The sequence below is a fragment of the Orycteropus afer genome, unplaced genomic scaffold, assembly GCF_000298275.1.
Source record: "Orycteropus afer afer isolate SDZICR_OR568_19922 unplaced genomic scaffold, OryAfe1.0 scaffold00201, whole genome shotgun sequence".
NCBI lineage: Eukaryota > Metazoa > Chordata > Mammalia > Tubulidentata > Orycteropodidae > Orycteropus > Orycteropus afer.
The window spans coordinates 2,566,429-2,580,788 of NW_006921788.1; the positions used below are offsets into that span (position 1 = coordinate 2,566,429).

At 40.9% G+C, this 14,360-nt stretch overlaps 1 protein-coding gene across 1 annotated transcript in view; it reads right to left on the reverse strand.

Annotated features, from left to right (window-relative positions):
- The window catches only part of ADAMTS9 (ADAM metallopeptidase with thrombospondin type 1 motif 9), a 218,395-nt gene that overhangs the window by 120,125 nt on the left and 83,910 nt on the right, over positions 1-14,360 (reverse strand). Inside the window, exons 13-16 of the mRNA XM_007948081.2 lie at positions 10,441-10,622; positions 10,214-10,350; positions 8,638-8,755; positions 8,291-8,386 (exon numbers count right to left, since the gene is read on the reverse strand). Of these exons, the coding sequence (XP_007946272.1) occupies positions 8,291-8,386; positions 8,638-8,755; positions 10,214-10,350; positions 10,441-10,622 (533 nt within the window). The remainder of the gene's footprint in view (positions 1-8,290; positions 8,387-8,637; positions 8,756-10,213; positions 10,351-10,440; positions 10,623-14,360) is intronic.

The following is a 14,360-nucleotide window of genomic DNA, read 5'->3' on the forward strand; positions in this document are numbered from 1 at the left end:
AAGCTGATTGCCAGTCCTTTCTCCTGCAGCACCTCTGGATGGACTTAACCCTCTAGCCTTTTAGTTAGCAGCTGAGCATATGAACCATTTGCACCCCCTAGGACTCCTCTGACAAGAGTTAGACCAGTTAAACATCAATGAAAAGGAAAGAAAATTGACAAAGAGGATGAGACAACAGCTGCTTCAAAAAGAAGGTGAAGGTGAGGAAGCCCCAGAAAGCTTTTATTAAAAATGGGCTCCTTCAAGATTTTATTAAAAATGGACTCCTTCCAGATTTTACTGTTGAATTCCAACTTGAAGTGACAAATATACTTGTGGTGCAGTGAATTACTTAATATGGCCCTTCTAGCCATGGTCTTTGTGATTCCCACCAAATGACTGAGTAGGATTATGCAAATGTGAGGTGCTGTGGCCCATCAAGGGGATCGGATAGCTTGCTATATAAGGAGCATGGCACCCTTGTGGAGGTGGGACCATGCAAATAAGAGGTACTGGGGGGGGGGGTTGGTTGGCTTTACTATCCTGCTAGGCTTAAAATAAGCCATCTCAGAGGCAGAAAGGGGGACTTGACTGCCACCAAGAAAAGACAGGAGCAGCAGGCATCCTTTGGACCCAGCATTCCTGTGCTGGGAATCTCTTTGATCTTGGAGACAGAAAGCTGTAACACCAGAGAGGGGGAGCAGAGGTAGCAGAACCAAGACATGAGATACCATGGTGGGCTTCTGGACCCATGGAGCAAGAAAGGGGAGTACCTTCAGACAGAAGGCTTGCTGGTGGGGGTGTCTCCAGGCACTTGGTGGAGCTAGGTTTGCCAAGCCATGGAGCTAGATCAGAGCGCCTTTGGGCGACGCTTACTGATCAAGTGGGATGCCTGGATACCAATCAGCAGAGCTAAAGGAACTTTGTAACACTTTTTTGAGGTGGGCAGAGGTAGCCCAAGAGGCCCCTAGGGATGGGGGTTGCTGAGGACCAGAGAGAGGCCTGTCTGCATCACAGCTGAGAAGAGGCTGTCCTGATCGAAGAACTGTATCCTGAGTCATTTCTAATTCTGAGTTGTAAACTGTTATCTTCTCTAATAAAACCCATAATCATGAGTATTGTCTGTGACTTCTGTGTGGCCACTGCAACAAATGGTCAAACCCAGCAGAGAAGTAGAGAGTGCTGTGGGAGGGACAGCTGGTGTCAGAATTGGTAAAAAGGTTGGAGACTGGAGGCATGTCTGACCTCCCCCTCATAAGAATCAGCCTTAGGTTTCTAATAATGAGCCTCCTCTCCCTGTGAAGTTAGAGGAGGTCAGACACCACCCCCACATCATATTTACAGTATTACTACTCTGCTATAACTTGACTGGATAAAAGGTGCAAAAACATTTACCAACTGCTTCATTCTTTATGCCAAAAGCCCAAGCATGATTGAAATTAAAACCTAAATTTTGTTGAATATAAGAGAAAATAAACTCATTTTCTTACTTTTAGATTAATTTCTCAAGATAAAATTCCAATTATACCTCTTCCCCCAAGCATTTACTACAAAATTTTTGTTTCATCTTAAGCGCCACTTTTTTTTCCAGCCCGCGCACCACAACTCCTAGAATAGAATGTCTGCCAAGTAAGGTGCCTGACCAGAAACAAGCATACAGTAAATCAGAGCCATTAAACATTTAGGAGTTCTGGTAGCTCTTTGGTTAAAGCATTTGGCTGCTAACCAAAAGGTCGGTGGTTTGAGCCCACCAGCTGCTCTGCAGAAGATAAGGCAGTTTACCTCCAAAAATATTTACAGACTTGGAAACCCTATCAGGCAGTTCTACTCTATTGTACAGGGTCTCTACAAGTTGGAATTGACTTGATGGCTGTTGTTGTTGTTATGTGCCATCGAGTCAGACCTGACTCACAGCGACCCCTCCTTGGGTTTCTGAGGCAGTATCAGTAGGGAAGTAGATTGCTCAATCTTCCTTCCGAGGAGTGGCTGGTGGGTTTGAACCGCCAGCCTTCTGGTTAGCAGTCAAACGCCTTAGGCACTACGCCACCAGAGCTCCTTGATGGCAGTGGGTATTAAACATTTGAGCCCTGAACAAAATACTGTAGAAACTGTCTTACCCTTTATAATTTGTGCACGATTAGCAAATCTTAGCAGTGAGAGACTCCTTAAAATGCACAGGCCACGTATTTAGGTAACTAAAGAAACAAGCAAATTTAACTCATGGATGGCAAATAGGTTTCATGCGAGGTACCAATGTCAAGCAATTGGTAATCTGCCCCAGAAGCTGTGTGGAACAGAATTTGTTGGTGGCATAATGTCTCAGCAGGAATTAACATCATGATATATTAATGATGTCTTTTATGATCGTGGAATGGACAATGGTCACAACATCTTATCTATCTGTCAGGGAGAGTTTAATCTGTCTTTCATTGATTTCTTTTGCACTCACTATGCAGGACAGAAACAGTATTATGCAGAAGAGGTTTAGAGGACTTGGGTAAAATAGATATAGTATACTAATGTGGCAATTAAAGAAGGTGTCCCTGGTTTCTTGGACGTGGGACCCTCACAGGGTTCACTGAGTGGACACTATACTGATGCAGTGTTACTCTTCCTAGGACAAGGAATTAACCTGCATTGAATTCCATTTCTGATCCCATACTTCACTTGTGAGAATATCCACCCATGTAAGGCCCATCTTGCCTCCAAAGGAAGAATAAAATGCCTTCATTTGAGATAGTTGGAAAGGGTGTGGTATCATAGAGAAAAAGTCAGGGTAGTGTTGAAAACCAATACATCTTCCAACTTCATAGCTCAAAATCCTTTGATAGTCGGTACTAAGAAGTGAATATAGTTAAAATTCCTTAGCACAATCTCCCAATAACCTTACAAATCTTATCCTGACCTATCTTTTCAGCCTCACCTATAAACTCTGACCATTAAAGCTCAATCTCCAGTCACTCATATCCCCAGATGAGCCATGCATTGTTCTACATGGAAGCTGTAAAACAAAGTGGTTAAGTGGTCTGAAGTCAGACAATGAGGATTCAAATTCTGACTCAACACTTCTTGTTTGTGTGACCTTGGGTAAATTACTTAAGCTCTCCAAGCCTCAGTTTCTTCTTCTGTAAAATGGGTTTCCTCACAGGACTGTGAAGAGGATTACATAAGATAGTGCTACCTTGGCTTTAGTTCTTGACAGATCATAATGCCTTCATATGCACTGTTTTCTTATCACACTTCTATAAGGTAGGGTCTACTATTGATGCTTAATTTATAAATGAGAAAACTAGGATTTTGATATTGTTAATTTCCAAGGCTTTTTATGTGGCTTTTATTGAGGAAATCTGTCTCCAGAGCCTGTTACTCACTAATTTTTCCAAGAAGGAAGTCAACAAATGTGTGAATAAATTTACATATTCTTTATCTTTATGTATAAATAAACCTGTTGCCATCTAGTCAATTCCACTTACAGTGACCCTCCAGGACAGGGTAGAATTAGCCAATAGGGTTTGCCAGGCTGTCATCTTTCCAGAAGCACATTGCCACATATTTCTCCTGTGGAGCAGCTGGTAGGTTCGAACCACTTACCTTTCAGTTAGCAGCCAAGCACTTTAACCAGTACACCACCGTGAACAAATAGAGACCCATAAGTTTAGGTAACATTTTTAGAAATTTAAGTAAGCCCAATGAAGACCCAAGTCCTTAGTAGATGCTCAGGCAATGATGTTAAATGAATGAATGTTTGATTGAACCTGACATTCATGACAAGGAGAATAGAGTGCTTCCAGCTAAATAACTATTTCCAGTCAGTATAAACCTCTGACAACCTTGTCTCCCCTGCAGCTCCTACAGTATGAGACTCACCAGCTAAGCAAGACACAGGACTTTCAATGGGTCACTGATTGGAGATGAGGTTGTTTCCGTGGCACCTTAGGCATCCTGAGGTTGCTCCCTAATGTGGGTCACTTACAGGGTGACAGCATGATGTGCTGCCAACGAGGTCACCCGATCCTTTCAAGTTAAGTCTCATGCTAGCAACCCAGCTGACATTTCACTAACAGAGGGGAAATGAGATGTCACAACACCAGTTCTGTAAATTAAGCGGTAATCCAGTTTTGCTCGTGTTCAAAGAGCAATCATCTAGCCTAGGTTCATTCTGAGTCTCCTTTCTAATGTCTCCTTGTTTCCACTCATGCTTACGCTGACTTGGGGCATTTCACCCTTCACTGCGAGCTCCTTATCCAAGTAGGTGGTGAGTAGGGAATGCAAGAAGAGCTCAAATAATCTAAGACTCTTTTTATGATCTGCTCTGATAAACAGTTTGGCCCCAGACATCTTTGAAGTCATCAGTTGAAATGAAGTTGCTGCTTTATCTTGAACTGAATCAACTGTTGTCTTCCCATTGCCACAATTAATCAAGGGCTGCATATACTAAAGACATACTAGTTTCACAGAAATGACTATTTTTCTTCTGAAGACATATGAACATGGTGGTACTGGGTGCAACTTGGCTTTAACTCAACAGGAAGGAGGGGGCTATGTGAAAGAACAAACTCTGACAGGGAGACTTTCTGCTTCGGTACTCTGTAAAACAAATAGTTTCCTGAAAACAACAGTCTACTGCCCAACCTCTGACTCAGGTGATTAGGGGAGCTAATTTTCTGGGTTAGTTTCCCCCCCATCTCACCCATCAGAGCTGGGTTGCTACAGAGGTCCTCTCTCCTGGACATGGCTCCCTCACCAAAACACACAGAGTGAGCACAGCTTGACTGACCTTTCAAAAAAATATGAGGGATAAAGATGAAGACTGCTTAGCAACGTAACAGCTATGCATGGAGCCAGGCAAGACTGAACTGTGGGTTTTAAAACCTTCTCAGTGCATTTGTTGATTTTCCTTCAAACCAAGGGTAAACATTTACACACCCCAGACTTGATGACAACATCAAATTCTTCCTAAATTGTTAAGTAACCACTGTAAGGTTCAAAGCTCCGAGGTCTTGACTTTCACACTTGGTGAACTGCGACTTACGCTCTCTACATGCATGCTTGCCATCTGCTTTCAGGGAGACTTTCTTAAGCCAACAGGTGATTTTCTCATAATATTTCATTAAAGAGCCACAACTGTGACAAACTGCCTGACCCAGATGACAAATCTTCTTTATTTTTACTTTCATTCTTTGAAAGGGATTAAGAATCCTTCAGTGAGGAATAAAAGGTTATCAGGAGGCCCTCCCTGAATTCAGGTTCCTGACCTGGGCTGATTAAGTTGAATTGGAGGGAGATTATTTTTCCAGGAAGGAGAAGAATAGAGGAGAATCCTTCTCTCTTTCGAGAAGAAAGGAGCAGCTCAACACAGCTTTCAAGCTCAGGAAATTAATTTATAAAGGAGGTTTCATGCAATGCTGCTTGATTTAATTAGGAAGTAGTCAGAGCATAGCAGCCACATGCTCAAATTTATAACCAAGTTCAGGAGGAAAATGTTTGACCCATTTTGTTCAGTGGTGGAGTGAGAAATATAGGATCCCCCAAATCCAAAAAAAAAAAATCATTTAAAAAGGGTTCCCATGAAATTTGTTGACTGATTTATAGCCACAACTCATTTTGATATTGAAGGTGGAAAATAGCTGAGTCAGCCATTAAGTCATTAATTCCAAATAAGACTTTGTAGTCTTTCAAAGGGGGGATGATTGTATATATTTCCAAGGTAACTCTACCCTATTAAGCACACTGTAGGTACCCAATAAAGACAGCACAAACAATGGCTTCTCAAGAGTTCAACACTCATTTACTTAGCACCTACTATGTGTAGACTTTGTGTCAGGAGCTGAAGATGTAAAGACTGTAAAACATTAGCAGCCATACAGAAGAATAAGAAATAATTCTCCTCATCTCAGAACCTGTCAGTCCTTTTAATTGCTCAGGTCAAAACCTTGGAGTCACCCTTGACTTCTTTCTCACACATACTATATTCAATCCATCAACAAAACCTTCAAAACATATCCAGAATCTTACCACATACCACCACCTCCACTGCTTCAAAGTCTAGCCAAGCAACTAACATCTCTCTCTTGGGTTATTCCAGTAACTTTCCATCTAGTCTCCCTATTTCTACCCTGTGTTTCTCCCCCTACCATCTACTTTCAACATAACAGCCAGAGTGATCCTTTTAAAACATAAATATGATCATGCATATGAATGACATATGGTATTAAATCCTTCCTCAGATCAAAATCTCTAGTAGTTTCCCATTTTCCTGAGTAAAAGCCCAATTCCTTGGTTATAGGGCCCTATGATAGTTAATATTATGTGTCAACTTGGCAGGGCTATAGGCTTAGTTAGGTGGTCAAACAGTAGTCCAGATACTGTTATAAAGTAGTTACATGTGATTAAATCAGTTGGACTAAGTAAAGCCAATTACACTCCATAATGTCAGTGGGCCTCATCTAACCAGCTGAAGGCTTTAAGCGCAGAACAAATATAGACTCACACACAGGGGGAAGACATTATGTGAGGATCCATCTATAAGCCAAGTACCAAGAAACATCCAGGGCTACCATCAAGGAAGGACCCTTCCCTAAAGCTAAAGCCTTGATTTGAACTTCTAAGTGTCTAAAACTGTGAGACAATAAATTTCTGTTTCTTAAAGCCACCTACCTGTGGCTTTTGTTATGGTAGCCCTAGGAAACAAAGACAGGCTCTACATGACCTAGTCCTATTACCTCTTTAACTCCATGACTCTTTCCAGTGCTCACTCAGATCAACCATACCTTCCTCCCTTCTAATCTTCAAACGATCTAGACTTGCCCCTACTCCAAAAACTCTGTAATGGCTGGTACCTCTGCCTGGTGGTACCTCTCACCCAGATGACCTGTTTCCTTTCTCTGTAATTCTAACATGTCCACTCCACCACCTCTGCCCCAGTCCAAATCTCCCATTATTCTTTAATATTGGGAAGAGATAGGCAGTAGAGTCTGTTTTTGTTCATTGTGCCTAGAACAGTTCCTGGCACATATTAATTAAGTGAATGAATGAATACTATACTGCAGAAAATGCTATGATGGAGTCGTGTATAAATATTATACCTGATTAGTATTCTTGGCTAAAGGAACACTATGTATCTGCACAGGATTGCATGCAGACATTCCAAAATATCAATACAGGTTCTAATTCGATTTAACAAATAGTTATTCAATAGCTCAAGATGTTCTGATGTTTGGGGCAAGCCTTTGTAAAGGTTATGTTCAGATGCATAATGCAGACTTGCCTAGACATCATCATACCAGAGGAAAAAAAGTTCACTTCTTAAAATTGTTTAGAAGGACTGCCCTCATTTCTTTCAGCTGTAGGTGCAAATTGTACAGTTTCCATGCCTAGGAGTCTAGTTGTGCAAGATGCCCAGATCCCAGTTGAATCTCTTTGAGGCACCTCCTTCCTCCCATGCCTTTCTTTAAGTAGTGGCTGGGCAACTTACAAAATGATAAATTGCAGTGATGGGGGATAAGCTAAGTAAACTGTTGACAACAACACAGGCTGTTGGTGTGTTGTAGTTTACATAATAAGGAATGGATATGAGTTAATCATGTGCCTGGGCTCAATGAGAGAAGAATAAAGATAAAGTAGCAAAATGGGCCATTCTAGTAATGACATGAGGAAAATGTGTGCCATTATAGAAACTGTTAGAATGACTGGCCATAAGGAAATACTGAGTAAATCTAATAGTGGTCTGTTACTGATTAGAGCTGATAACACACAAATTAAGTCAAGAAATGCCTCTGATAAAGCAGTTGCACATCAGCTACCCATAGGACAGGTTTTTTTTTTTTTTTTTTTTTAAGATTCAACAGGATCAATGATTTTGTGATAAATCTACATGGTAAGTTCTTTCAAAATTTGATTTGCAGCCTTTGTATTTTCTAAGATCCAGAGTTACTATTGTTACTTGCCACTGAGTTAGCTGTGACTCATGGTGACCTAATGTGTAACAAAATGAAATGCTGCATTGTCCTTTGCCATCTTCATAATTATTGGTGTATTTGAGTTCACTGTACTGTTATTGTGTCGACCCATCTCATTGAGGGTTTGCAAATGCCTTGATATAGATGATTATAACTACAGAGAATAAATCAATAATCTGAGAACATATGTATGAGGATGAACTAAAATAATGAATGGGAAAGATAACTCCTTTCATGAAAATGCAGATCATACAAAAAAGCTCTCCACATAAAATAGAGGGAAGGAAGTAGACTCTGCCAGCTCCCCCAGAGAACCAGAATTCCTGCTAATGTCAGAGGGCATCCCCTCTCACCTAAGTAGTTGTCATCCTCTGATTTCCCTGAGAAACTGTGCTGCCGCACATCAAGACTGGTAGCACCAGCTGGAATTCGGACCACAGTGTTGTAACCTGAAAAGAAGTGAGCATGAATTCAGTATTCCACACACTGATTCACTTACTCTAAGCATGGAATAAAAGGTGGGCAAAAAAAAGAATATAACAAAATTCTCACTAATGGGATCCTTATAGCCAGATGGATAATGTACCATAACAAGACTTATTTTATGCTTGATATTAATACTTTTATATATTACAAGTGGTTAACAATGTTTAAACTTTGATCATTTTCCTTCTCACGGTTCTCAGGAACAGATTCTTACCATAATGTACTGTATTAAATGTGCCTGCCACTGTTTTGCATGAAGAATTATCGCCACCACAAACCCCACATTTATCTCTTCGGGCTTTTGAGTTTAAAATATGATCACATCCAGCTTGCTTTAAAAAGAAAACATTTAAAAATAAATGGTAAGTATTACACAAAGTATAAAATGGCAAATAATGGTTTTGTTTGAATGATATGCATTCTAAATGACATTCTAAATAAAGAATATTAAGTCCCCTTAAACATGCAAAAGTTGAGAACCCAAATTGCCCAGAGCCTTGGTATTTAAAATGTAGTCCATGGAATAGCAGTCATCATCAATGCTGCTGGGAATTCAGAATTCCAGGCCCTGCCATGATCTACTAACTCAGAGTTGGCATTTTAACAAGATCCCCAACGTATCCCTCTATAAAGTTTTCTAAGTATCAGTCTAAGAATAAGTAGAGTAAATGAGATCACTCAGCAATAACAAGAAAGAAAAGGGAGTTGTGAGGACTGTGTCCAATCAGAGAGCTCACACCCCATGTAGGGAAATAGCCACTGTTCACTCCAGGCTATGCTGCTGTGTAGAAATAGAAGCCTGGTGTTGACATTTTCCAGTATTTCCAAAGAAGCTTAGAAAATTAAATTTCATGTGACATCCCCCAGTGTTTAAATACTGGCTAATGTAGGCCAAACAAGACTGCAGGCTACTAGACTGAGGCCTAAGGCTCCAAGTGGTCTCCTGAATTTCATCATGTGTTAACAAAATGTTCAGTGTAGACAGAGCTTTCAGAAAGACACCAGCAATGACCAGAAAATGTGAGTTCACACTTTTGTCCACTTTATTGCTTTGTATTAGCTGGTCTTAGAGGAGAAATGCCACGTGTTGTCATAACATGGACTGACAAGGAGGAAACTGGCACCATAGCTGAGTGTCAGGAAGTGAATGAAGCACTTAGAAGCTCTTCCAATCAGACAACTTGAATTTATCTTTGGACTACATTCAAGAAACTGCAGCCATCTCAGAGCCTGGCTGGGATAGGAGAGATTTCTGACTGGTGAAAACAATGAATGGTTCCAAGCCCTAAAGAAATCACTGCTCTAACGCTTCACCATCTGCTACAGGTTTCTCAATTTCCCTTCGAAGATAATTAACACACAGGTGTCAGGTAGAAGCCCTTGTGCTTAAAATCACAATAAGTAATGCCAGGTCTTCTTCATAACATCTTTCTGGAGCAGGGCTATTTAATCTAGAACATCTGGGTTTAACCTTAACTGTGGAGGTTATAGTAAAGGAGTGTGTGTATGTGTAAATTATTATAATAAAACTTCAGGGGATGGTTTTGTGTTGACTCTCACAGAGGCTGAGAATGTCAAGAAAAATCTAAGGTAGTAGTTCTCAAAGCATGGCATGCACTGAATGCAGGAATGCTGCTGCTGCCGCTGCTGCTGCTGGTGTGGACCACACTTTGATCACTCTGTCATGAAGACACCGTAGAGATATTACCAGTTGCTTTTCTCTTAAGGCATCACAAACCGTAACTTGGCAATGATACAACACAGTGAAGAAAATGCCAAGTGGGACTTACCCGACACAGGCCTTGGACACAGATATCATTTGTGTCTTGGCCACAAGGAGTTCCATCTATCACTCTGTCTCGGAGCTGATAGTAGGCTGTGTTCCCGGCCACCCTGCAGAACAACTTGCACCGATCCTTCATCAAAACTAGCAAGGAGAAACAAAATGCAATGTGACTTTCCTGCCTGGGCCCAGTGCCAGCTGACCACCACGGGAGCCTTCCCTGGAGGTACTTACTTCCACTGTACTTGGGGACCCAGCGCACATTGGGAAGCAACCCATTGATGTTAAAATGCTTCCCGTCAAAGTGAGCACACTGTTCATCTCTGAAGTCACGCTTCTGCTTGAGACATGGCTCTGTGTTGCAGGACTTGAATTTCATTCTGCGCCCTATACAGTATTTTCCACCATTATTTGGCCTGAGAAAATATATAAAGAGTGCATATCCTGTATTATAATTTCTCTCACCATCATTCCCCCTTCTGTGACTTCCTGTCCTATATGGAAATAAACTGATATGGCCTACTACAGAGGAAAGGACCAGACCTCAGAAATATGGGTTTGCATTCTATCTTTAACTGTATTACCTGTATGACCTTGGTCAAATCACTCAACTTCTGTGAGCCTCAGTCTTGCCATCTGTTAAATGGGCTATGGCTATGCTGTAAGGCTGATGTGAGGATAAAATTAAAGCATGTACTTTAAAGTGTCAAGTACAAAATCTGGTATCTACTAGGCCATTTTTTGTGTTCTTTCTCCTGGAACATTCACAGTTCTTCAATCTTAAAAATATAGAAAGCAAAAGGTACCAGTAGTAGTTGGAATGCTTCCTCTCTGCCTTCTGGACCTTGATGTATTCATGGGACATCATCCTAAAACTGTAGCTCCACCTCCATTCATTCTCCCACCCTCCAATCCTCTTTTCCAACAACCATTGTTTTTGTTTGTTTTCCTCTACAAATAAAATGGCATATAGGGAATGTGCTCATATTATGACTAACTTAAGGGGAGCGGGGAGCAGGAGAGAGTATAGTGTACTGATTTCACTACCTTTCATGTGACAAGAGTGTGGTGTACGCCTTGCAAAGCATCATGGTGAAATTTAGGCTTGGCATGCAACCCTGCCAATCTGAATTTTCCAGATGTGACCCAGAGAGGAAATTATACAACACATCTACTAAAAGTCAGTGACTCGCCAAATTCATCATGGAAACGGGAATATCATAGAATCATAGGAAGTCAGGGCTCACCCACCCAGCACTGGAACAGCTCAGATTTCACAGCTACCCTAGGACACCCCTGAAACTGAAAGCAAGTTTTCCATCTTTCTTCTTCAGAATGAATTGTTCTGAGTAATCCTGACCATGAGAAGTGTTTTGCTTTGTTTGTTAAACAGGGCTTTTGAAAAATGGGACATATATTCGTGCCAATAAAATACAGAATAAGAGGCAGTCTAGTAGTACAGGTAAGGCTCTATAGTTGAACCTGTTCAAATCTTGGTCCTATCTTTGCTGTGTGACTTTAGACAAAGTTCTTAAACTCTCTGAGATTCATTTCCCCCTTCTCGAAAAATGAGTATACACAGTAGGTACCAGAAAATGAAATGTGATTTATATGAGTACTACTAATCCAATTCAACAGGTTGTTAGTTTTGAAGACCAACTCTGAGCTGTGTGATTTTCCCTGTGAAGCAAGAATGAATACTCCTTAGAGTGCCCAAATCTCAAAAAGGAGCCAACTGAGGAAGCTTGTCTTGATACTGTCACCAGTGTGCTCCTTAGATCCAAGACTGATAAAGTAAGGTAAGAGCATGGGTTTTGCACCTATAAACTGGGCATCTATAATCCTCTGTAAGCTATCTGGCTTCTCTGAGCTCCACCCCTCACATTTAAAACAGAAATGATACTATCTTTCTTGAAGGCTTTTTATCAACCTGACAAGCTTAGCAAGGAGTCTGATAAATACTTACTATTATTTATCATGAAGAAGATTGCATTCAGGGATGCACAGTGGCACATATCCCAGCAGTGTCTATGTCTGATTGTCTATGCCCCCATCAAACACACTGAAGCTCATATGCTTCATATCTGCATTGTACACTCGATTTGCTAAAATTCTTTGATATCCTGCCTAAGGGTAGAGCCAAGGAGCTGCTTTCATGTCCAGCAAAAGGAGGTTTAGAGAAGTAAATTGCTTTGCCTAGGGTCACACAGATAATAAAAGAGCTGAACCAGGACAGAAATTCAAGTGATTTCTTTCAGCTACATCATCCAATTGCTGCAGTCTATCGCCTCATCTTTATCTTTTTGGTGCCATTTAGAGATGCAGCCTTGGCCTCTTGGATACCAAGCCCTTTCCTCAGGACCAAGAAATTCCAGCCTCATGCATAAAATATCACACATTACACATGAATAATACATCAGGCTCATACACCTGCTCAGGTGGAACTGGTTTTAAATGAGCTACAATGAAGACTCCCTTAGATTCTCCCTTAGTCCAAAATTATCTTTATGGAATCTTTTTATATGTCCCAAGTGACTATTATTTATTTCCTGAAAGTAACTCATATACCTTTCTCACAGAAAATAAAATTTTAAAGAAGCTGCTTTCCTTCCTTTGGTTCTCGTATATAACTAGTCTTAGCCTGACTCTTAAAATTTATTAAGTGCAGCAGTTGTTTGACTGCAAATAGTTATTATTTGTAGGCGGTTCCCTTCAGAAGGTAATGATTTCTACCCTTGCTTGTTTTAACCACTATAAAATGGCAAGTAGCATTTTATGATTTATTTTGCATCATTTTTATAAATACCATATAAAAAACATTTTCTGTGAGAGGCAATATTGTTATAGACATGGACTCTGGAACCCGTGTTTGAATCCTAGTCTTGCCTCTTATTAACAGTGCAATTTTAGGCAAGCTGCTTAATCTCTCCAAGCCTCAGTTTTCTCATCTGTAAAAGGGGGTTGATCCTTCATGGGGTTGCAGTAAAGATTAACTAGGCTAATGTATTTAAAGCACTCAGAATGAGATCTGACACACAGTACATGTTCAATAAATGGTTAGTTATTATGTTGTGTTGTTGTTATGTGCTGTCAAGTTGGACCCGACTCATAGCGACCCCTCCTTGGGTTTCCAAGGCAGTATCACTACTGAAGTAGATTGCCCAACTTTCCTTCTGAGGAGGGTGAGTTTGAACCACCAGCTTTCTGGTTAGCAGTCAAGTGCCTTAGGCACTATGCTACCAGAGCTCCTTTAGTTATGATTGTTGTTGTTTGCCATCAAGTCAGACCCGACTCATAGTGACCCCTCCTTGGGTTTCCGAGGCAGTATCCTATAGAAGTAGATTGTCCGACCATCCTTCCGAGGAGTGGCTGGTGGGTTTGAACCGCCAGCCTTCTGGTTAACAGTCAAGTGCCTTAGGCACTATGCTACCAGAATGTTGTTGTAGTTGTTATGTGCCGTGGAGTCGGACCTGACTCATAGCGACCCCTCCCTTGGGTTTCTGAGGCAGTATCACTACAGAAGTAGATTGCCCATCTTCCTTCTGAACAGTCACTGGTGGGTTTGAACTGCCAGCCTTCTGGTTAGCAGTCAAATGCCTTAGGTACTATGCTACCAGAGCCACTGCTATACCTGTGGGCCAAATCCTGCTTGATGTCTTTTTTTTTTTTTTTTTTTGGTATGGCCTGTGAGCTAAGAGTACTTTCTACATTTAAAAGTAATTTTTTATAAATCAAAAGAATATTTCATGACATGTGAAAGTTACAAGGAATTCAAAATTTCAGTGTCCACAAATAAAGATTTAATGGCACACAGCCACATCCATTCATTTATGTGTAGTCTCTAACTGCTTTAGCCCTGCAATAGCAGAGTTGAATAGCTGTGACAGACACTGTGTGATCCACAAAACCTAAAATATTAATTATCCAGCTTATTACAGAGAAAATTGCTGAGCCCTGAACTGTTCTATGGACAAGGCAAATGCTGCTTTCCATGTTCTGTTAATAACTGTGCACGACCATCTTGTGAAGTAGACTGTCATTAGTAAGCAACTGATGTCAAACAGATAGCCAGGCATTTTGTTCAGAGAAGCCTCTAAGCAGACTCAACTTGTCAATTTCTTGGTCATCAGCCTCGGCCTGTAGAACTAGGTCCA